General features: G+C 36.6%; 1 protein-coding gene across 1 annotated transcript; it reads left to right on the top strand.

The window, feature by feature from the left end:
• The first annotated feature begins 1,366 nt into the window (after positions 1-1,366).
• LOC105922979 (V-set domain-containing T-cell activation inhibitor 1) lies at positions 1,367-22,597 on the top strand. Its single transcript, XM_036129186.1, has 7 exons — positions 1,367-1,716; positions 3,160-3,474; positions 5,365-5,403; positions 11,640-11,660; positions 13,406-13,678; positions 19,436-19,533; positions 20,187-22,597. The coding sequence occupies exons 1-6, from the start codon at positions 1,650-1,652 to the stop codon at positions 19,504-19,506; spliced, it is 786 nt and encodes a 261-aa protein (XP_035985079.1). The 5' UTR covers positions 1,367-1,649; the 3' UTR covers positions 19,507-19,533; positions 20,187-22,597.
• Positions 22,598-24,883: the final 2,286 nt, after the last annotated feature.

Genomic DNA, 24,883 nt, shown 5'->3' on the forward strand with positions numbered 1-24,883 from the left:
AAAAAATACTAAACTTCTACTTGATATTGCAATTGTTTCAGCTGTTCTTGGGGTGTTATATGGCTACAGTGTATTTTATGACTAGATATACTGTGACACTGAATAAAGCTTCAAGTTTCAGGACTCTGATAACCTCGAAGAACTCCAGCAGCTAGCAGAGGTCATCACTGGAATCACAAACGCTGTTTCAACATGTGATGGACCCAAAAACACTGGAATTATTATCAAGGTGTGGAAATCATCAGATGACTCAAAACTATTGCTGGGACAAAGGCTCCATCCTCCTCAGCTTGAACTACGCTCTGAATGTTAATTAGCTCAGCTATACCTCTGAGGTTTTTCTAAACTTGTGTTAGAACTGGATGCTTCAAAGATGTCAAATAAGACCAAGGCCCTCAAGAGCAAACACCTGGCTTGAAATAAGATTGGGCCCAAATTATGCACGTTAGATTTAAGTAGACCTATATTGTCAGTGTAGCACTATGTGCAGCGTTTGAACAGAGAGCTGTAGAATCACCTGTTTGTGATTTGTTTTTTCTTGTTTTTAAATGCTTGTTGAAGTAAGTTTGTATGTTGCTACCAAATTTAACTTTGTCACACCTGTCCACCAATGATCTACTGGGATGTGTTATAAAGATGTTTTTTTTTTTTTGTTAGTTAGTTAGTTAGTTAGTTTGCTTTTAATCTGGTGAAATTCCAAGATAAGAACGTCAATGTTTGAATGTGTAAATGTTTATGGTTTGGCAAATGAAGCGAGTTTGCTATCCCAGATAGGAAAAGTATAGAAGCGTTAGGATCCCCCACCTTCCTCCTACTCCGTCTGAGTCTTACAGCTATTGGCTGAGTTCGCATCAGCTCACTGCTCTGTGATTGGCTTCTTTGTCACATTCTCATTTATGATTGGCTGGGGCCAGGGGATGTGTATATATATATATATCTATATATATATATATATCTATATATATATATATATATATATATATATATATATATATATATATATACAGAATCTAGAGGTATATAAACAGTAGACGGTGCATTACTGTAACGCAGAAGGTCTGGAGATGCTACATGGTGTGGCTGTAGGTCCTGAACTGGGGAGGGAGAGAGGCAGTGTCAAGTGTCAAGGGGTACCAACTAACCAAAAGATGATTTAAACCAGCCATCCTCCATGCAGCATTCCCTGCAGAGTCTTTCGCCTGGTTCTGAGGTCTCTGGTCAGACTGTTTCTTGGCAGCGCAGCCTCCCGCATCTGCCAAACCCTCTGCAAAGGGAGGGGGAGCCAGTGCGCTTTCAAAACAAAAGCATGTAAAGTAAAGATTTCAAAATCAAGTATTTTTCTCCTCCGCGCCGCGGTGAACTTATTGAGGGGGACAAATGCGACTGCCTCCAATATTGAGGGGGGACACGGCCCCCCGGTTCCTAAGCCTATGTTGTTTGACTGGCTGAATTTTATGATGTAAATGTTGCGAGAGACCCTGAGCAAGCTCAACATAAAGGCAGAACACCGGAAGGGAGTTTTTCTATATCTGATCAGAAACTGAAAGCTGATGAATTGAAGATTGTTCAGTTAGACTGAGAGGAGAGGCTCCACGCGGTTTTACAGAACAGGCTGTGGGTGAAACGATAAGCGGCAGATTAGAGCAGCTATGGAGTTTATTTTACTGCTGACCTGCTTTCTTATGTTTAGTGGAACAACTCTTGTTGATGGAAACGGTAAGAAAAGCAAAAAGACTTATTTCATAAATGTATTCATTAGTAAATGCGGATTATATAGAGGCCTATTCGAATATCTATTAGTAATATTGAACATCCTACGTTAAATAATCCGTGTCAAATTTAAATAACTCATCTGCTTGAATGTAAAATTCTGGACCTTCTTATTTGCTGCAGAAATAACGGAAACAGTCGCCACACCTTCGTCTAGTCGTGGTCTAGATCATTTTAACGCTGCACCATCCTTCACAGCTGAGAGATGCTAGGAAAGAATTACGTCTATCTGCCCCCATACTCCTGTTTTTCTAACATGCTTGTAAAGTAGAGTTTGCCTTTTGTGGAGTTAGGATGTTGGATCATTTGTGTCGCAGCAGAGAACTTGAGGTGAGGAGGATGTGCGCTGCTAGTGACGTAGGCTGGTAGACGCCCCATGGAGGAAAGGTAGACGCCCCATGGACTTGCGCTGCCTACTAGAGCCGACGTATCAGCGTCGGCTCCAAACAGCAGATATGCGGTTATGACATATGACGCTGTCACTCATGAAAAATATGTTTTAATGCTGAAATACGTTGTTTAGACAGACATATGGTAATGGCATATTATTGAATATGCAAATATATATGCGCTTTCATACTGAAATACTTTACTTTATGCTCATAAACAAAGGGACATAAACAAGGGTATTACAAATGAATTAATGTATACATTACTACATTTTATATTTAAATAAAGAAACCATTTCATTTAAATTTATTTCAACCTCTCACACACATACTACCCTGAGCCTTCTCTACACACCAACAGTGATTTCTTCATATTTCTGCGTGCTCTGCATGCACACATGTATACACACAGGCCTGGGAACGTGTTCTTTAAAATGTCCAGGTCATTCCACACTACCCTGCTTGCAAACAGGACTGGTGCTTAACACCCTGGAAAAATAACTGTTTTGCAAAGATTCTTACATGTGTTGGCACTCTTTAACTCCAGGGTACTTAATTTGGCAACATGATTCAGCCTTAGTTTGTGAAATACAGAGAAAACAAATTTGTAAAAGCAAAGTTGTAAAACCAGTTTTTTATGGTTTATGTTGGTGGCAGACAGATTGTGTAATAAATTATATTTGTCAAACAAACTACTACAGGAACCTGAAAATATAAATATTTTTATTCCTAGTTAGTGTTAAACCTGCAGTAATGTTAACCCATGGACGCTTGGGGGCAGTAAAAACACCCACCTTAATAAATTTGAGAAACCTCCCCAGATTAGTGTTTGTGAGAGTTCCCACACAACTGTAAAAAAAAAGGACATAGCACACACTTAATATGGAATAAATATACTGAAGGGCATGTTATTTTCTGTTAAATACTATCAAACTTCTGTTTCTGACTAACTTTGGTGAATGTGTGAACACTTCTAATGATGATTCTCTTTGTTTTTCAGGTGTTGCCAAGATTACCACCAAAGAAGATGACAATGTCATCATACCTTGTTCTTTGGGCACAACACTTACAGATAAGCGCATTGAATGGATAAAAGATAACAAGGAAATATATATTGTGGAAAATGGCCGCGTTACAATACAAGATGAGCTGTTTAGAGATCGGGTCTCTCATTTTCCAGATGAGCTAGAGTCAGGAAATGCCTCTATAAAAATCAATAAAGCAAAAGAGTCAGATAATGGAAGTTACGACTGCAAGTATAGTGACCCAGGAAAAGTTATTCCATCAGCACTTAACAAGATTGAGCTTACTGTTGGTGAGTGTTTTATGCAAAATTAATGAATTAATTTATTTATTATTTATTTATCAGTGCTTTTTTTGTCTGCCAAATAACCCCAGTACTCATGTCAAATTGCTTTTGTGTGAAAAGAACATTCAAGTGTGGATTTATATTGTAATACTGACAAACTCCAGAATAAGTTCTACAAAAGGCAAACTATATTTTATAGGAAGACTTTCTGGAGCATTTTTTTCATTATTATTGTTATGCATTATGACCTTGGTGCACTTTCTACTTTTTTTCTCTTTTGCTTCTTAGATTATATTGTTTGGCTTTCACGTAAATTACCATTTTTAAATGTTTTGCCTTTATTTATTTGAACCTGATAACATAAGCAAGTCTTGCTACCTGATCTCTAAGGAAATGTAAATACCCCCATCCTGGCTGATATGGTCAGTCTTGTCTGTAAAACACTTTTTAGGAAAGATTGCAGCTTCTTTGTTGCAGCAATCAGGACAGTTAAAAAATTGTGAGGAGGAAAAACTTTTAGAGTTCCCTTGTCAAAATGAACTTAATTTAGTTTAAATTCAGTTTATTTGTATAGTAAAAATTCACAACAAATGTCATCTCAAGGCACTTTACAGAAGAAAGGCAACCTCAATCCATCCATACAGACAGATTCCAAGTAATTTGATCCTGGTTACCAAACAATGCAGTCAAGTTCAGATTATTATTAAAATTGGTGTAAAAGTTTTGTCTCTAAGGAAACCCAGCAGATTGCATCAAGTCATAACATTCGGCGTTCACTCCTCCCGGAAAGTGGATTGTTACTTGCATTGTGTTGCTGACTTTGCAGCAATCCCTCATACTGAGCATGCATGTAACAACAGTGGAGAGGAAAGCTTTCCTTCAGCAGGAAGAAACCTCCAGCAGAACCTGGTTCAGTGTGAATGACTATCTGCTACGACTGACTGGGGGTTTGAGAAGTCAGAGCAGAGACACAAAACAGTGAAACACTGAAAGACAGGGTCAAGTGTGTTATTATAAAAGTATAACAGGAAGTTGTTGGCAGCAGTAGCACAGCCAAGACCCCCCTCCAAGATGGTGTCACAGATAAACACAACACCAGGTCAGCTTTAGCTTCTATAACTGGGAGTTGGTTCCACAGGAGAGGAGCCTGATAACTTAAGGATCTGCCTCCCATTCTACTTTTAGACGCTTGGAACCACCAATAGACCTGCAATCTGAGAGCAAAGTGCTCTATTAGGAACATACAGGGAAATCAGAGCTCTGATATATGATATGGAGGTTGATTATTATGGGTTCATATGTGGGAAGAAGAATTTTAAATTATATTCTTGATTTTAACACGGAGTCAGTGAAGGGAAGCTAACATAGATAGGAAAAACATGATACCCCTTTAATTCTCTTTATCTGAACTCTTGCTGCAGCATTTTGGGTCAACTGAAGTCTTTTTTCTGCATTTTCTGGACTTCTTTTGAGGTTTTTATGGCACCAGTAGCTCGTTTTTCATATAATGGGCTGACAGGAGAGGGTGTACGAGACAGGAGGAAAGACATGTAGCAATGGACCACAGGTCAGAGTCAAACCTGGTTCGGCCGCATCAAGGACTAAGGCCTCCGTACATGGGTCGTGCACGCCAACCACTGCACCACCGAAGCACACCTGGTTTTCTGGACTTCTTGATAATAAAGAATTACAATAGTTCTTGAAGTAACAAATGCATGGATTGGTTTTTCAGCATCAATCCTGGAAAGGATATTTTTAAATTTGACATTACTGAGGAGAAAGATGGAAATCCTAGAAACTTTTTTAATATGGAATTTATGTTATTATTTCTGTTTCATGTTACTTCCAAGCTGGTGATGTCAACTATGTAAAATATATATTTTTTTTTCCTTTCAGAAATGATGTTAAAGGACAGATCAGGAGACTTTAACCCTGGTGAGCCATGTTTCTAATGAGGTCATTGACAATATTCCCAATTGTTTTCCTTTTTAATGATTCACAACCAAGAAAGTGACAATCACAGTTCATTCAGGAGATAACCGAGTGGAAAAGGTGTAGATTTCTCGGTGCACAGCTTTTGTCTATAGACTGGAAATATATTTGTCTTCCTCACGTAGTGAGATGGTCATCTTTAAGTTAAAATGACAACAAATGCTAACCTTATTATTTTAAATAAAATCCAAGTTTGTATAAATATCCTAAAATTACATGAGCCAATTGAAGTCCCTTTCAAGTTCAAGGTTTACAATGATTAAAAATATTTTAGCTGAGATCAGATAGTATAATAACTGTGGTTAAGAAGAAAGTCTGACTTTGATAATCATGTCATTTTATTATTACTGAAACAGGGACAAGTACTGCATAATACAGAAATGTTTCTGCCTATAAAAAAATAAGCTCTTTTTACTTCAAAGATGTGAAAATAGTATTTAAGGTCTTAGTATTTAAGTGATTGTCTTTTGCTTTTATTGTAGAGCAAACAACAAATAGGACAAAATAACAGAAACTTCAGTGTGCATAATTTCTACTATGGTAATGTGTGCTTTCCATTTCAAGGTGATGGATTTGATGGTGCTCTGGGGTAACATCAAAGATTTAGATTTTTTTTTTAACCCCACCCTGGCTTCTTAACTTTGCCTATGACTAGTTTGAAGAGCTCCTCAGTCTTAATTCATTTCAATACAAATATACTTTATTAATCCCAAATGTTGTAGCTTATATTATGCAGGTTTCTTCAAAGAGTTGTAGATGGTGATGACACTGGTTAGGATATTCTGTAGCGGTCTGTCATACAGTAGATATGAGGAAGCTTCTGACTGAAAATACTCTGATTAAGAGAGAGTACTTATTATGGCTACTTAGGGTTAGTCGTAATGTTCAATATTTCATGAATCTTTCTTTGCACAGTCTCCAAAGGTTCTAGTGGAGTCCCCAGAACAGAACAGAACTAGCCTTCTTTCCTACAGTAGATTGTTGACATATTTAAGTCACTGCATCTGATCCCATTACTCCAGAGATGATGGCAGAAGAGATCACACTCTATAACAGACTCAGAAGAAATGCAGCATCTTGCTGCAAACAGTTGTTGTGCCATTACGCATGTTTTAAGTTATTTAATGTCTAAATAACAACTCTGGGTCTGTTAGGTATTGTCCTGTGAATATCTGCCCAGACAGCTGATATGAGGACAATAGCTGAAAGGAATGAGTCGAACACTGGCATTCTTTTCACAGCGAACTCTGCACACATATAGAATAAATGAGTGACAACGTCTCTTCAAGAATAAGAATTTATTAACAGAAATAAAATGAACATCCAGTGAACACCATTACAGAATGTTGTTTATCTGAATTAATCATATTGTCATGTTTGGGGGTTAGGTTTGTGGTTGGACCAAACCCAGAGAGACCTAGACAGGGAGCTGTTATGGTTGAGATTAATGAACAACATCCAAAAACTTACAAAAACACTGGAGAACTCAGCAGCAAAAACCAAAACATAAACCTGGGGTGGAACACGAGGAAGCGATGAGGCAAGGTGACAGGCAGCAGCAGTGGGCATGGGGGTAGCAACAATTGATGCAGTGGAGAGCAGAACAGAAGAAACCAGCAGGGAGTGGAGAAACGAGAGGAGCCTAAAAATTGTGAGGAGAGGAACAGGAACAAAAGCAGGGAAGGTTGGTGAATTGGACGCAGGTGTGGAGAAAGAGCTGAGAGAGAAACTGAGGAGAGAGACAGAGCTTGTGTCAACAGTGGGCGAGAGAGAGCAACAAAGGAAAGCAGGCAGAATGTAACTAAACAAACACATACAAAAACCCAGAACTGTGTAGAGCATGACACATATTCAATCAACAAACCCTCTCTACTAAACTAGTGAAACTTAACAAAACTACTAAGCAAAATTAAGATTACAGAAACTAAGGAACGATGTACACAGAAATTGTCCGATGATCAACCTGAAATGACGTGTCGGGGCGCATTCTGTGGCCATTGTTTACATTAGCTTGAGTTAACCTTAAGTTTACACAAAACACCATTAAATTTACATTATTTTTCCCTATTAATGCTGTACTAACGCTCGGAGCACTATCGAATGATGGCAGAGCAAAACAAAAGTTGTTTAAAACAAACTGTAGCTTTCTTTAATTAGGGTATTAGCGAGTTGTTAGAGAGGCTTATAGCGGCTAATGCAAGTTGACATTCGCCACTAACTTAAAAAGACTTTTAAGACATATTTTGTTGTAATGAGCTGACCTGAAAAAACACAAAAATTATTATGCGAGCGGTGTACGAAACACTTATGGAAAGTGTTTAAGCATTGTTTCAAAATTACTTGTGGGAGCTTAGCCTGTAAATTCCAGGTATTTTTACCTCAGTTCAACCTTAAAAACAAAACAGCAAAGCACAGTAAAAGTAAACCATTTTACTGTCCCTGCTACTCTGCCAAATCTCTGCCTCCGTTCAATTGACTTAGAGTTATCCGGTGGGAGGAAGTTGCTTTAGGGGGAAGCTGGTTGTCTGGGCAGAAGGCGAGGAAGTGGCTGCCCCCAGTCCTTGTGAATCCCGGCCTAGGTGAGGTTTACACAGATTCCGATGGGCTGCGCTCGGCCTGTTGACAGTGGGGAACTCCGCACAGTAGAAGTGTTTCCTTATGCTCCCCGTGTGGTCCTCTGTACAGCTTGCAGAGAGACTTCCAGATCAGCTTCTCTCCAGCAAAGGTTAGCTGGATCAGCCTGCATATGTGACGGGTTTCCCAACCCCATTCAGGATAGAGCATTTGTTAACTGCTGCGAAAGAAATGAGAGAGCAACCCCCCCCCTTGGTTGTAGGGTGTATCAGACATGGACAAGAGGCTGAGTACAGGGAGGTGGAGGATCGCTGTGTGGTCCACCGACAAGTAAAGGTCCAACACTATTTCCATTGTGAGAGAAGTGGAGGAGAAATACTTTGGTGTTCACCTGACAGTCGACTGCACTGGAGATACAATCAGGAAGTCGTTTAAAAGTACAGATCAGACTGCACTTCCTGAGAAAGCAGAGTCATCTGACAGAAGATGATGACAGAAATACATCTGATTAGTAGTGCTACAGTGTCTGGGGCCTTTCAGAAACAGTTGTGTTTATATTGACAGATAATATAAACACATCTACGCACAGGTGAACTTCATTTCACTAATTTTGTGACTTTTGAAATTACGTGGTTGCACAAGAACTGTCTGTGTGTTTGCTGTTACACCAAAATTTCATCATTAGGGGAAAATAAAGGAATTCTTATAAGAAACTGGGGACCCAGTTATTTGACCAGACTACGAGCAGTTTAAAGGTGTATTGAATAAAAAGGTGTAGCAAGGCAGGAAAGAGTCAGGAACACACTCAGGAACCACTGCAACAAGAGGATAATAGTTAGTAGCTGGAATCAACTCAGTTAGTGAATGTAAACACTGAATAAAAGCCACTACTAACCTTCTCAGAATCCAGGAGTTTGCGCTGGTTCAGATATATGGATCCAAGGGCTCTGTTTGGTTGCTCAGTTTGTCTGGGTGATGGATCTGCTTGAGACAGGCTGATGGTGGGGCTGAGACAAAAAGGGGAATCTGTAGTGCAGGTTGGGATCATGCATAATAATTAGAGGCAGGCAGAGGAATCCAGACGGCAAGATGTCAGGCTTGGTCAGTAGGTGGATCGAAGATTCAGTGTCCAGAATCAGAGGCCTAGAGGAGAGTCAAACAAGGGCAAGACAAACAGGCACAATCCACAGAAACTGGATCAGACAGGCAAACAAATACTGCTGGATGGTCTACTCTAGTAATAGTAATATCATCTTTATTGTCATTGAAACATACATTACAATGAAATTTGTTCTCTGATTTTAACCCATCACCCTTGGGGGGCAGTGGGCTGCCATGTGCAGCGCCCGGGGAGCAATCTGGGGTAACATCCCAGGATACATAAGGTTTAGAGAACACCTCTTCCATGGTAGATCACTTTTTGGTCATATTTTATTGTTTTGTTACTGTTCATGGTTCTTATTCACTGATCTCAGGGGATGCAAGTAAGTGTCTAGGAGAATATTGGTCTATGAGTAATAAACAATTTAAAGTTATCTCCCCAAATGTCAATGATGTGTCGACTCCTGTTAAGAGAAGTAAATTAATATTAAAACAATTAAGAAGGCGCAAGTTATATTTTGGCAAGAACCCCACCAGAAACATGAAAAGATAAATGGTTTTAGGTGTACTTACTATGCATATTTTAAAACAGGACATAAGAGTGGCGTGGCTATTTTGATGCATAATAAATATTAATGTGTCCAGTCAGAGCCTAAAGACAAGAAGGGCAGGATTGTTAAGATAAAGGTCAAATTAGATAAGTATGTGACCTTGTTGAATGTGCCTTCATCTCCGTGTAGCACCAAAACATTTTTTCAAGAAAATATTTCTTTAATAGCGTTCCAATCCTCGGCAGGCTTAATTGGTGATGAAAGACCTCAACATACTTTTCTAGACAAAGTCAGACACAGCCCAATTAAGGAAAGATTAAAGGAGAATTAAAGATTTGAGTTTGATGAACATTTAGAGGGGTTTTCATCAGCAAGACAGACATTTAGCTTTCTACTCAAGTGGACACAAAGCATATTCAGGAACTGACTATCCATTTGTGCATAACTAAGAGGCAAAGACTAAAGGAACGTGAGATAACTCAGAGAGAGATATCAGATCACTCCAGTTCCCGATCACAATTACATTGAGACATTACACCAAAACTTACATGGCAAATAAATGTAAGCATGTTAAATACTTCTGAGTTTAAATGGCAAATAAAGACAGAATTAAAAACACATTTGGATGACAATGATGCTAGGAATGTGAATCTAGTGATGCCATCAAAGAAAATTAGCAAATAAAAATAGGAAGTTTGTATTCTAAAACTAACAGTACTGAAACAACAAAGTAAAAGTAAAGACCCACCACTACTCATAGAGATGAGATGACTCAAACAAGAAATAGTTACTTTGATAAAGTAGAAGAAGATACCAGGTTCACTAAACAGACAAACCATGAGGTTGACTTTAAATAATCCAAGCTGCTTGCCTGGAAGCTCAGAAAACAATATCATAAAATGGGGCCTACAAGATTAGGGATCTACTCACCAAAGGATATGTGCATTAAATAAACTCTTTCTGCAGCATTTTGCATCAGCTGAGGGCTTTTAACTGCATTTTTCATGGACCTAATTCTAAAGAATCACAACAGTTCAGTCTTCAAGTAACAAATCCATGGACTAGTTTTTTAGCGTCAATCCTGGACAGAATGTTTCTAATTTAGGCAATATTCCACAGGGGAAAAATGAATCCTAGAAACCTGCTTAATATGGGATTTATCATGCTTTGTGTTACTCTCAAGATGGTAGCATTAACAACTATGTAACTATGTGCAGGATTCTTAAAACCTCTTAGGGTTGATCACAGCCATAGCTGTAGACAAGGTTTTATCAGTCCCAGAAACTGCTCAATACAGTTATTAGATTACCACTCGTAGTTATTTAGTCATCTTTAAGTGAAAATGAATAATATAATTAGAACCTGATCAAAGTTGTTTATATATTGTTTATATATTAAAAAAACACATATTAATTATTAATTTAAGCTTTTCTGAAATTGAATTGTTCATAAGGAATCAGTTATACTTGATCAAATTTAGGACTGTTTTTGTGCTCCTAAATCTTAGAAACCTGCTTAATATGGGATTTGTCCTGTTTCATGTTACTCCCAAGATGGTGACATCTATGTAACATATCCTTTCTTTTCCCTTACAGTAGGCTTAACCTCTTAGGGTTGATCACAGTCATAGCTGTAGACAAGGTTTTATCAGTCCCAGAAACTGCTCATCAGTTATTAGATTACCACTTGTAGTTATTTAGTCGTCTTTTTTGAAAACAAATATTATATTTAGAACCTAAGTAAAGTCTCAATATGTTTTCTTTATATTTTACAATTACATACTAATTATTAATGTAAGCTTTTCTGAAATTAAATCTTTCATAAGGAATCAAGTTTAGGACTGTATTTGTGCTCCTAAATCTTAGAAACCTGCTTAATATGTGATTTATTCTGTAACTCCCAAGTTGGTGACATTAACAGCTATTTAACATATCCTTTCTTTTCCCCTAACAGAAGAGGCCTCAAGAGGATTGGGTGAGTTATATTTTTCATGACGTCATAGACAATCTCCAAAGTGTGTCATTTTTAAAAACACGGAAAATGCTCATCACAGTTATTTAGATTATCACTAATAGTTATTTAGTCATCTTTAAGTAAATAAATAAATAAAATTAGAGCCTAATTGAAATATCAGTAAGTTTATTTTTTATATTTTTAAAGTATTGGTTATTAAAATATGTAGTTCTGAAATAAAGTTATTTCATAAGGAATCAGTTAGTTAATCAAATTTAGAACTGTTTTTTGCTCCTAATTCCTGGAAACCTGCTTCATATGGGATTTATCCTGTTTGATTTTATCAGTTCTGTGTTTTTCTCTCTAATCCTTACACAAATTTTGAAAACAGTGTGATGTTGTGAATCAAAAATGTATAAATTGCAACACAGCCCATCTCTAGTAGATGGAAACAGAGTTAATAAACAATAACTACAAACTTGACAATAAATTTGGTTTAAAACATATCTTCCATATTTTTCCGTAGCCATTAATGTTACACCTAACATAAATAAGCTTTTCAACATGTTGTTTAAACATCTCTGCTTTCAAACTCTTTGAAGTGTTGTGATTACTACGGATGAGACCCGTTTTTATCCTCCATCAGTTCATTAACATTGGAGAGGTTTAAAACCTGATTTATATTGACTGTAAAGTCTAGTTTATTGGCAACAATCTGTGGATAATTTAGAAAAACGAATTTTCTATTGAATAAGCAGCTTTGGAGAAAGCAGAAACGTCATAATTGAGAGATACTCTCCCCTGATTGGCTGACTGACCGAGAAGGTTGGTGGAGTTGTACGGTGAGATAAAACGGGGATGCTGATTGTTTTTTTTTCTACCTGGTTGGTCGTGATGTCAGAGAAGCTGAACCTCATTCGTCAACTCATCTAGCGCTCCATTAATGCTTACGGACATTCGTTGGTCTGGGGGGTTTCGAGCACTGAGCTATAGTGGTTTCGAGTCATTTCTTATCGTCTAAACGGATTTTGCTGAAATTTATTCCAGGTAAATTGACTTCCGCTTGGATTTAAAAGTGCAGAAACTGTTTTAATGGTTTAGTTTACTGAGTAGAAACGACTAAATTTTTTTTATGTGCTCGTTTTTGCTCGTCTTATGTAACCACAGATTTGTTAACTAAAGATATGTTGGGGCAGAGGTTCTTACTTTTTTACTGGTCTAAGATATGATGAAAGTATTCAGTTGCAGTTCGCAAAGATACGTAATTGTGTTTAAAAAACAACAATATTGGTTAAAAGCTTTCAAACAAAGTAACACAAATGTGTAAACGTTTACAAATATACTTAAACATGTAGTGTATTTTATATTATTGTTAACGTGTAAATATTGGGTCGCATACAACCTCCAGGTTCCATAAAGTTAAGTCGATTGGGTGAGTTATATTTTTGAAAACGTCATCGATTATCTCCAAAGTCTGTTGTTTTTACAAACCCAGAAACTGCTCATCCCATTTATTTAGATTATCATTTGTAGTTATTTAAACGTTTTTATGTAAAAATAAATAATGCAATTAGAACCGTTTTATATATTTTGAAATTGTTGATTATTAATGTAAGCTGTTCTGAAATGAAATTCTTTCCTCAAGTACCAGTTATACTTGAACAGATTTAGAACTGTTTTGCTCCTTGTGAAAATATATTGAGACAGACTAACATGAAAAAAAATCCAGGACTGTTAAACTTGTATAATAACATTTCTGTTTACAGCTATAGCATCAGTCTCAAAAGTCCGTCCAACTGATGACGGGGCACTGCTGAGGTGTGAAGTTCTTAAAGCTTCTCCTGAACCCACTGTAGTCTGGTATGACAGCGCTGGAAACAACGTTTCTAATAAAGCACCACAGATCACTGACAAAGGGCAAACCTTCTATGATGTGATCCTGGAGACCACAGTGACCAAGACAGACAACTATACCTGCGAAGCCACACAGGAGGAAAAACACCATCAGTCTAAAAAAACTACACATGTGACTGTCAGAGGTAAGTTTAGCCAAGTGCTATTTTCGATTTTTAAATATATAGTGTTTATTTTTCTAAATGATTTATTATCTGCTAAGTGGACGTGTAGAAAATAAAAAGAAAGACATCCCTATGGATTTTAACTGAATCAGACTTTAACATGTCTTAATGGGTATGAATCCTTAATCAAACTAAATACAGGAACAATACTGTTGAGGGATCTTAATTTTGTTTTAAACAGAATAATGTATGTTTAATGAAGATCAAGTCAGTGACAGTAAATAACACAAGTGTAGTTAAAAACAAAAAACTTAACAAATTACACACAAATTCAGTCATAGTTTTCTAACATCTTGTGCATATTCACAATGAGAATCATGATCAGACCACCTTAGTAAGAAAGTAAAGAAATGGTATTTGTAGACAGAAGACAGACCGTAACATAAAAACGTGATTAAAGTACAAAAAACATTAATGATGCAGATGAATGAAAAACAAATGTACAATAATATTTAAAATCTCTCATGGAAAAAACCTGTTTTAACAGGAATGTCTTTAGCTGCTTGTTAAATGAGTCCAGAGTCTCAAGGCAACATGCAACAAAGGAAGTTTATTATTATTATTATTATTTTTAACTGGTTATTCAGCAGTCTTGGGGTCAAAAGTATGTTAATAGGAATGGGGCCCTTGATATTGATTAAAGACTAAATCACATGATATAAGCTCCATGGGTACAAAAACGACAAAGAGCTCAGGTAAACAACTGGATCCTAAAATCAGTTCTAGAAAACATCCTGGAACAAGTCAAAGAGTTTGAAAAAACGTTAATGTTGCCTCACTTCTCATTTCTTGGAGAGAAATTGAAAGTTGTAGTTTTCAGTCTTAGAACTAATTTTTGGTTGGTGTTTAAAATGGTTTAGATGTTTGCAACAGCTGTATGTTAGTGTTTTCTGTTTCTGTTGAGATAAACAGTACTTAACCAGCTCTGTGGTTTGCTGCTCAAAACAACAATTTTATGCAGTTGACTTGATATTTTCCCATCGAACCAGCAGGTGGCAGAGTTTGTGTGGACCAAATGATTAGGTTTTCATGGAGAGAAACAGAATACCAAAAACCCAGTCAGAACACATTACATAAAAGTTAAAAGTTATTTGCATGTCATTAAATGAAATCAGTGTTTGTACCTCAGCAGAACACAGACATGACTGGCTGGGCTCCTCCATCCCGTAATGTGTTACATGTTTGGTACTCATTTGTTGCGTCAGTGGTGTGTTTTGGGTTTTTTCATACGTGAAGACTCATCCCCAGCCCATCTGCTCTGGGTGAGGGATGAAGGTCATTATCCTCAACCTATCAATGTGATAAAGTTGCCATCTACTCTTAGCAAAAGAAAACAGACCTAAATCCTAATGTTTCCACCTCTGTGGTTGACTGTAGGGGTGTTCTCTGGGTCAAACTCAGAATTTGTCATCCTTCTCACATGGATGTGTGAGTTCACGGCAAAGGTTTCTTCCGCGGTAGCGTCTCGCCAACATTCAAAAAAAAAAAAAAAATAATAATAATAATAGTAATAATAATAATAATAAAACTCGATATGCTTGCATGTTTATTTGACGTTAACACGCGGTTCTTTGTTGTTGCTTTCGTGCGTGCATATAGTGAATGGCAGGGAAAAAACACATGGAGTTCTCGCCGTAAAGCAAGACCGACTCTCGCGGTCTTGCACAAGACTTCTGAGCCTGTGGGTGCGGGCCGAGGGCTCTTGCAATAGCGTACCGCGCACGTGACGTCACCGTCTCAAGAGCAACGCCCCTTTTGCCGCTTAGGTAGGGCATACAGGTAGAGAACGCCCGTAGCAACCAGCTATTACACACGCAACAGAACCAGCGATATGACCGACTTTACAGCCATTAAACTTTCCCAAGACGATGTCCCAGGCACGCGGTTTACTGGTCGCACTGTCGAAGAACACACCAACGTTCAGCTCAAACGATGGCTTGAGTGTCGAGGGCTTAAAAAGACTGGAAAACGGGCCGAGTTGATCGAACGATAAGCTTTGGGTTTTTTTCCTGCGCGGCGTTCATGCCGTCGTCTGCCTTTTTTTTTTTTTTTTTGTAATCACCGTCCAGGAATCGGTATATGTTGCCAATAGGTAGCTACAAAACAATTGTTTACATCTCAGCTGCCATGATAGCCTATATGCTATCATGGTAGCAGGCGCTTCATTATTAACATGTCGGCCACCAAAATACTCTTACCTGTTCACTACTTGATGTCGCTGGAATTTGGTCAGGATGTTCTTCGGTTGGGCCCTTTCCTCCAACAAAATGCTTGCTACATATGTAGGCCGACCGCACCGGTGTACCCAGCACACACATTTCTCCTAGGCACTCTTGAATTTCGGGAAAGTAATGAAGAAAACATCCTTCATATGCGGCCGATCAGCGTACCTCGAGTCGCTGTTGCACGTTCCATAGCAACAATGTTTAAAAACCATGGTCTTAGATTTGGAAAAAGCAGTCGTTTTACCGAATAAAACCTAGGCTAACGCATGTCTCTGTCAACTTAGTTTAGATTTAACTTAAAATTGCAATAACAAAAACTGTGTTTCAAATGGTGGAAATTGCTGCGCTGTACACTGATGAAATGAAGACTGATTCTGAGAATCGTGTTTTAATTAGTAAAACAAACCTTTCATTTGCGAAAAAGTTTATTTCTATATTTTATTTGATAAAATACTTTCAATAAGAAAGTCCAGGAGCTCTTGGCCCTAGCACATTAATTGTTATATTTCTAGATAATTTAGGTTGTCCTCTTTATGTTATGGTTTTAACCTTTTGTCATGTTTGATAGTAAATTGAATATTATACTAAAAGTCAGGCTGAAATTCAATATGTGCTTTAAGTTTTAATTTCTCTTGCATAAATAGGTCTTAAATACACTGCTCAAAAAATAAAGGGAACACTAAAATAACACATCCTAGATGTGAATGAATGAATAAATGAAGTATTCTTATTAAATACTTTGTTTTTTACATAACTGAATGTGCTGACAACAAAGCCACTGAAAAAGGATCAATGGGAATCAAATTTATTAATCCATGGAGGTCTGGATTTGGAGCCACACTCAAAGTTAAAATGGAAAAACACACTACAGACGGATCCAACTTTTATGTAATGTCCTTAAGACAAGTGAAAATGAGGCTCAGTAGCGTGTGCGGCCTCCATGTGCCCGTATGACCTCCCTACAACATCTGGACAGCTCCTGATAAGGTGGTGGATGGCCTACTCAGAATCAGAATCAGACCTACTTTAATAATCCCAGAGGGAAATTACTTTTGTTACACGCTCCAGATATTCAGATATACAAACATTTATTTATATATATATATATATATATATATATATATATATATATATATATATATATATATATATATATATAATATAAATCCAAAATAAAGTGATAGTGACATTGTGCAAGAACAGTGCAAAGAATGAATACATTTCAATTACAGGGTGGGGGGGGGGGGGTCTGAATCACTGAGGGAGGTGTTGTAGAGATTGATGGCCACAGGCAGGAATGATTTCCTGTGGCACTCTGTGGTGCATCTCGGTAAGAGGAGTCTTCTGCAGAAGGAGCTCCTCTGTTGGGCCAGTGTGTCATAGAGAGGGTATGAAACATTGTCTAAGATGAAATGAAGCCTGGACAGCATCCTCCTCTCTGCCACTGCCGTCAGAGTGTCCAGCTCCTCCCCCGCAACATCACCGGCCCTCCTGATCACTTTGTTCAGTCTGTTGTTGTCAGCGATCCTCAGCCCACTGCCCCAGCATGTGACAGCAAAGAAGAGCGTGCCGGCAACAACAGACTCATAAAACATCCTCAGCAGCGTCCCACATTTTAAAGGACCTCGGCCTCCTCAGGAAAAAGAGTCGGCTTTGGCCCTTTTTTGTAGACCGCCTCGGTGTTTCTAGTCCAGTCCATCTTATTGTTAAAGTACACTCCCAGGTACTTATACTTCTCCACAGTGTCAACAGGGACCCCCTGGATGGAAACACTGGTCACAGGTGTTTTTGCCCTCCTCAGATCCACTATTAGCTGGTGGATCAGAAGTTTGACGGGCTTGGAGTTACATTGTATCGTTTAAGTGTTCCCTTTATTTATTTTTTTGAGCTGTTTATATCAAAGTGGAATAAAAAGCATCTCAAAAAAACTAAGCATCATGACTTCAAAATTCACAAATATTTTAGAAACAGGCTTCTTATGTTACCCATAACTATTAAAGCTGCACCACTGTTGTGAACCAGCATTTTAAAACAAGCACATTTTAACAATACAAACATTCACTGTATGTAATAACGCTATAGGCGGTCAGACACATTTTTCATATTTTCTTTAAGGGGAGTTTATACAGAAGTGTTGCATTTTGCTGTTTGTTGAAGCTGAAATCAGAACTAAGTGCATCTGAGGGGAGAGGCAGCAGTTAGTCCATTACGTTGTTGTTTTTCCTGTAATTGGATGTTGAGTTTTCTATAAAGTCAAACAAGAGTGGAGATTTATTTAGTTGTTTGCCTCTGTGTCATGACATTGAAAACCATTCAGTGATGGAAATGGTAGGAAAAAACTGTTCCTGAGAACAGAGGAAATAGTGGACACATCTACAGACGTGTCACATCTGGATTTAAATGTGCTAAAACACTGATGACTGAATGGAGATAAACATACACCGTCCTTTACAACTGAAGGTGGTTTCCTGCTGTTTTGTGCTTTATTGTCAGCATAATGATGCATGTAGTTTAAAGATGTGTGTGATGTTTTGTTATCCAGCCTACAGCAGAGAATGTGAATGTGTCACTGAGAGTTTACTGTAGCCTGTCACTGATTGCACAGCGTAGACCTATGCATCCGATCAATGATTATAAAATACTGTTGTTCCCCATAAGATCACAGTTTAGATGTGATTTAGAAAGTTACAGGCTAATTAAGCCAGAAGTGCTGAAGCAGAAAAACTGGACTTCTCTTGTTTCTGCTTCACAGATTTGGAGACTCAAATTCCTACCCCATTCTTCTTTTCAGAAAACCTAGCGTGGTTAGATTAGATGTAGACCGTCTGTGAACATCCATTTCAATTCTTACCAAAAGTTTCTCAGTACAATTTGAATCAGGGCTCTTCTAACCCAAAAGGGGTTTGAGGTTTTAAATTTTAAAATGCCACACTTAAACCAAAGGATACATTATTATGTTAGATCCGATGCAGATGATAACATGTTGATGGTGCAAGACAACTTTACTTGTATTTAAATCCCTGAACGTATGTGAACAGCCTGCATGAGACACACAGAGCTCAGCCAGATACAGGAGAAACTGGGACATGTGTCTTAATGAATGCTCATGTGAACGCTGCCAGTTGTATGCCATTAAGGTCCTTTGGTCCCATAATCTCAGCTTCAAGTTCTGAGAGCAGACACAGCCTGTGATCTCAGCAGATCAACTCATATGATGTAAAAAGACAAACTGATCTGAAAGAGGGCCTTCATGGTTTTGTGTTAATTGTGGATCTATGACACAAGGCTGGTCTATACTTTATTAATGCTGTGATTATTATGCAGTCAACACTGACTTGTTTCTTACACGAGTCAATTTTTATTTTTTTTATTTTGAGGTTAGGAAAATAGTAGAAGGAATAATATAATTGTGCCATTTTTGTGGGTTGGGTTGGAGGTTGCTACACTGATACATTGTGAAAATAATATAATTATCTTCTAATCCATATTTCAGGTAAAGGAATCTCAGTTACTCCCAGTTTGGTCCTCATTGGAATTACCATTGGAGTTCTTACTGGAGTTTAAGTACTACTACCACAAAAAACTCTTCAGGTAAGCTTAAATTTTCAGGCTGCCTATTTATGTATAAATAACTTTCAAAAGGTCGATAGGTCTAAATAATAAAAAAAAAAATCTGTTTTCTATACCTCAGTGATGTGACATCATAAGCAAATCTGCTTCTTGAAAATAAAGTTTAAATAAGTGCTTTGTCAACCTGTAATGCTACACTTCTGGTTGTTGGTCAAATTAGTATAATCAAATGTTATTTGTGATTCAAGTCCTCATTTCAGCCTTAAGGTTTTAGTAATGTATCAATTAAGCTTTTAAACAAAAATAATGTCCTTCAGTACCCCTGGTTACAGGAACATTGAAAGAGCAACACCTTACTTAATTTGTTATGGTTTTATTTCATTTTCATTTTGTAAATTAATTGTTTTATTGTTGAATACATCTTTATTAAATAGACATTTTTAGTTCCATCAACTGAGTTCCTGTGTCTAAATTCAGTGGGAAACCTGTGATAAACATGTTTAACCTGTTTACTTCAGGTTTGCTGTTGGATGGATGCTGTTTATCGTTGTAACTGTGAAACAAAACAAAACATTGCTTCACTAAACTTAACAGAATCATTTTATAGAGAGTCAAATTATGTATCCCAGTAATACAAAAAACTTGACTTTTAAGTGAAATGTACTTTTTTGCAGGTAAGACAGATGACAAGACCAATGACAACTGAACCCAACAACCAAATGACGCGGAGCTGAAACCAATCAATGACGTCACAAAGCCTCTAAGCTAAGCAAGAGATGAGGATTAATTTATGTTTTTTCTCATTAAAAAGAATTGATATCTATTTTTCATCATTTGATGTCTAAGAAATATAAACAAAGAACAATTCATCTAAAGTGTTTTATGACATTTAAAAAACGTCCCACTCAGTACTATCACATCAAGATTTTCTTAACACAGTATAAATAATCAACACTTAAACACGTGAGATTAAAGTGGAGTTACTTCAACCCAAATTAATTTGCTCTTTGTATTAACAGTTTTTATTTAAAAACCAAGATCATGCTTGCATGTGGTTTTGTTTCTCACAGATTTTTTCACAAATTTATACTTCCTATTGAGGAACATATTGTAAACGTATCATTGAAAGTAATAAAACCTTTTTGTGATTCAAGCCTTTATCTCTCTGATGCAACATTAGCTACTCTTTTCTGTGGGACACTAATTGATAATGAGAGGCAGAAAAGATTGTTGACTTCTATTAAATTAAACCCAGTGTCTCAGTACACGATTTAGTAAAATATATATTTACTTTTTCAACAAAGTTATTTTCTCCAGTACTGCCTGTGTCTGTGTCTACAAACCCTGTAATTTATTATTTTAAGGTAACTGCTGCAGGACTTTAAAATAATATTCAGAATGTTTTCACCAACCAGTTTGGGTTAGGTCTAGTGAATGACAAGGAGGACAGCTTTATGTTTGTTTCTGGTGGCTGGTATTCATTTTGATAATTTCCACTCATCACTAAATTATGATTAGCTATATATTGTTGTTGAAAATCTGATTTTTCCGTTTTATGCATAAAACTTTTAATTATTTTCCTCTGCTTTTGTATTTTATGTTGAATACTGATTTTATTGCGCTCCTATTAAATGTTTTAGAACCTCTGGAAATCAGGTTAAGATTTAAAAGAAATTAGTTTCTAAAACTGGTGGCCTTGTTAAAAACTATAATTTTAAACTGAAAGGAAGCTCATCAAAATGTTATAGCCATGAACCATATATGTATTTAAATGTATTTTATGCACTGCCCTTTGTCATCAGTGCTGCATTATTTTAGCCAGTTTTTGTTTTTTAACTGATTTTGTTTTTTGGATTGGTTTAAATTAACCAATGTGCCTATGAGTTTAAAGAGAAATTAAAGGAGTATGAACATTTTGTGGCGCACTGAATGTATTTTTAAGCCAAACAGCTCAGAAGTCACATTAACAAGAAGACGTTCATAATATTATTTAGAAAGTAATTTATTTGAATGTTGATATGAAAGTCACTCAAATTAAGTTTTTATCTTTAATTTTTCACTTTTTATATAGTTATATTTGTGCTTGTTAATATTATTTTTTATATAGATTTTGCTAATTCAACCAAAACCTGTTTTTTGCTCTAACCCCCAATGCCACCTTAACGTTCCACAACTGTTGTGAGGTAGATGTTTAATTTCTTACCAAGATAAAGAAAAACTGCTTTAAGATTCTGGAATGACTGCTAAACAGCTGAATTACATCCAAACTTGTCTCAAAATGTTAAAGTGAAGTTACTGGACAAGAGAATGTGATGTAAACATTTTGTGTTTCATTAAAGTAGCAGTAATAAAGTTTTTGCCTTTCAGTACAGATACCAGTAACCTCTATTATTTACCATACAGAGAAATTCTTCTTAAGTAGCAAACACTTAGTTAATGCAACATGTACATTTTTAGCTTTGGAATCATAGAGGAATATTCTCCTTAGTCGTACAATGTTACAGCAATATAGCGAAACAATAAATTAAGCAAACCTTTAAATTCTGCCTTTTGGATTTGTATTATAAGCTTCTGATCTGGTGCATCACATTTCAGAATAAAAACAAACTTGGAACAAGACTTCTGACTGAAAAAGAAAATTATTAGGACCGATTTCCTGCCCATTGAAATTCAGTCCTGCCTAAATTACCCTTTTTCTCTTTGAGAGATTGTATTTAACATACCTTGGTGAATGTAGTCAGTCCCACATTGACAAAAGGCTGAAAAAGGAAATTATCAACAAAATGATAACTATAATGTAACAACTTAGAAACTCAAATTGTGTGACAGTAATTGAACTGTATTACTGAAACATCATTAGCTCACTTTGTAGTCCAGCTGTTTTTACTTGTTTGTTTTTAATTTCTATTCTCCCATGTTCTATTTTGTTTCTGCATTTTATTCCTGCTTGCTTTTATTCTGTTTTATTTTCATATATTTTAATCATGTAAAGCACTTTGCATTGTCTCTGTACTGAAATGTGCTATATAAATAAATTTGCCTTGCCTTGCCTTGCCTTGACAGAGTCAAGGTAATTTAAAGACTGTTGGCTTTTCTTATTGGTTTGTTATACATTGTGGAGAAAAATCACCGTTGTCAAAAGGTTTTATTTCCTTCCTATAAAAGGTTTAAATAAATTAATCTCAAGTCTAAATTAATTCAAGCATATTGAATAACATAATTTATACGTTTCAATTACTGAAGATTGTGCTATAATAAATTAGATTTCTTTTTGCAAATAGGATGAAATGGGGGTTGTCAAAGAGGAAGAATAGAAGTAATCTTTATTATCCATCAGTGGGGAAATTAATGTGTACCAGCGGTAAAGTGAAAGGAAAATTGAAGCATACCAATACACACAAAGTTAAAAATGTATTAAAAAACATAAGAGAAAAATAGAATACACTTCATAAAATAGCATACTTGGATTAAAGAATGTGCAACTGAGTATGATGATTTAACAAAATATGCATTTTTATTTATGCATTAAAAACGACAGAGTATTTAGATTAATGAAAAAGAGTAAATTGTTTATGACAATCAGCAATTTGCCTCAAATAATCCATATTATATAATAAAAATAATCGTCTTTATTATCATTGCAACATACATGCCAACAAAATTTGTTCTCTGCATTTAACACATCCCCTTGGGGAGCAGTGTACTGCCACTGTGCGGTGCCCAGGGAGCAGTCTCGGGTTAAGGGTCTTGCTCAGGGACCCAGAGTGGCAGTGTGGGGGAGTTGAAATCAGAACCTCCCAAGCGCAATGCTCTAACCACTAGGCCACCACTACCCCTATATATAGGGTCAATATTGATTTATTTTATTTGACAAAATAGTGGCACTGTCTCTGCTTACAGGACATCTATGATGACTGCATCGCTGATGACGTAATTAACACTGTTACTGCAGACACATGTTGGAAAACTTTGTAAAATCCACATTACAGAGTTTGTTATTCACTGTCAGGACTTTCTGCAGTTCAGCAGGTAAAGTTAAGAATGATGTTGCAACACTTTTTCCCGGCACACTTTGAAATTCAAGCCAGACAATTCTGCATGGAAAACTCCCAGCACTGTCTAAACTGATGTCTGTTCCACAGGGTTTTAGCAATGTTCAATGTTGGTAAAGCTTTTTTTTACATGAAGAAAGGGGAACTTCAACTATACCCACCATAAGTTGCTTTATCATTAGGATTCTTTGAATGCATGTAAAATGGGTCTGATGAACATCCAAAAAAAGAAAGACTGTCTTTCTTGAACAAATGCTTAATATTATTGTAGAAGCGCAAATTAATTTGTTATCTGTGTATGGGATAATCTCATGACTCATGACTATTTAATGTAGGAACATTTCTTTGTTAGGTGTTCCACCCAACTTGTGACCGCTGAAGAAGTTGAACAGACAAGTCTGCTTTCTATGTTGGAGATATGTTCGTAATATATGTTTGAGGAGTATGGAATGGAGATGGAACAACCAGTTAGTCCAACAAAAAACAAAAAAAACACAGACAAAAAAATACACCCTAACAAAGGCCTAAATCATCACAACAGTTGCATGAGCAGCCTGATTTGTGTGCTCAGTGTCATCAAATATCAAGGCAAAAATAGCAAGTTTTTCAAGATGTTCTGAGGTTTTAAGATAGCATTTAAGCCACATTGTTTAGATGAGAACCGTACCAACAATAACGTCTCTGCTGAGATCCATTCCTGTTGTCCACATTGCCTGTGCTGCCTTAGATTTAGAATAATTCTGTCATGTAGCAGTTCTGTGGTGAATGTGACTCAATAAATGATCCAAAAATTTTTTTTTTTGTCATTTTGTCTTTTTATACAGGGAGTGTTCTTTCTTTAATTTATCTATTTTGAAAAATGTTAGAAGAGGTAGTACTGGGCCAAGTGCAAACTGCCAAATCTCGAGATTGCCTAATGTAGTATTTTACTCAGAGCAATTATATTTTACAGATCCCACTGAATGCATTAAGTCCCACATGAAAAAATGGCCAAAAATCAAGAGAGTTTTTCCTCTGCCAGAAATTAATTATGGCCTATTTCCTGACTCAAATTAATTTCAGTATTCCACCTGCCAGAAAGTGATTATGGCTTATTTCATGACAATTGAAATGTGTTTTTTTTTCTCTGCCAAAAGGTGATTGAATGAGATTGATTTCCTGCCGAAAATGTAAGATTTTGCTTAATGTTGTGTTTTACTTTACCAAAAAAAAAAAAAAAAAAAAAAAAAAAAAAAAATGGCTTATCGTCTCACCAATGAAATACTGTTTCAGCCTGATATGTGTCTCTTTAACTCTGAAGGTCTATATTTCATTGAAAA

The sequence above is a fragment of the Fundulus heteroclitus genome, unplaced genomic scaffold (assembly GCF_011125445.2).
Source record: "Fundulus heteroclitus isolate FHET01 unplaced genomic scaffold, MU-UCD_Fhet_4.1 scaffold_145, whole genome shotgun sequence".
Lineage (NCBI taxonomy): Eukaryota > Metazoa > Chordata > Actinopteri > Cyprinodontiformes > Fundulidae > Fundulus > Fundulus heteroclitus.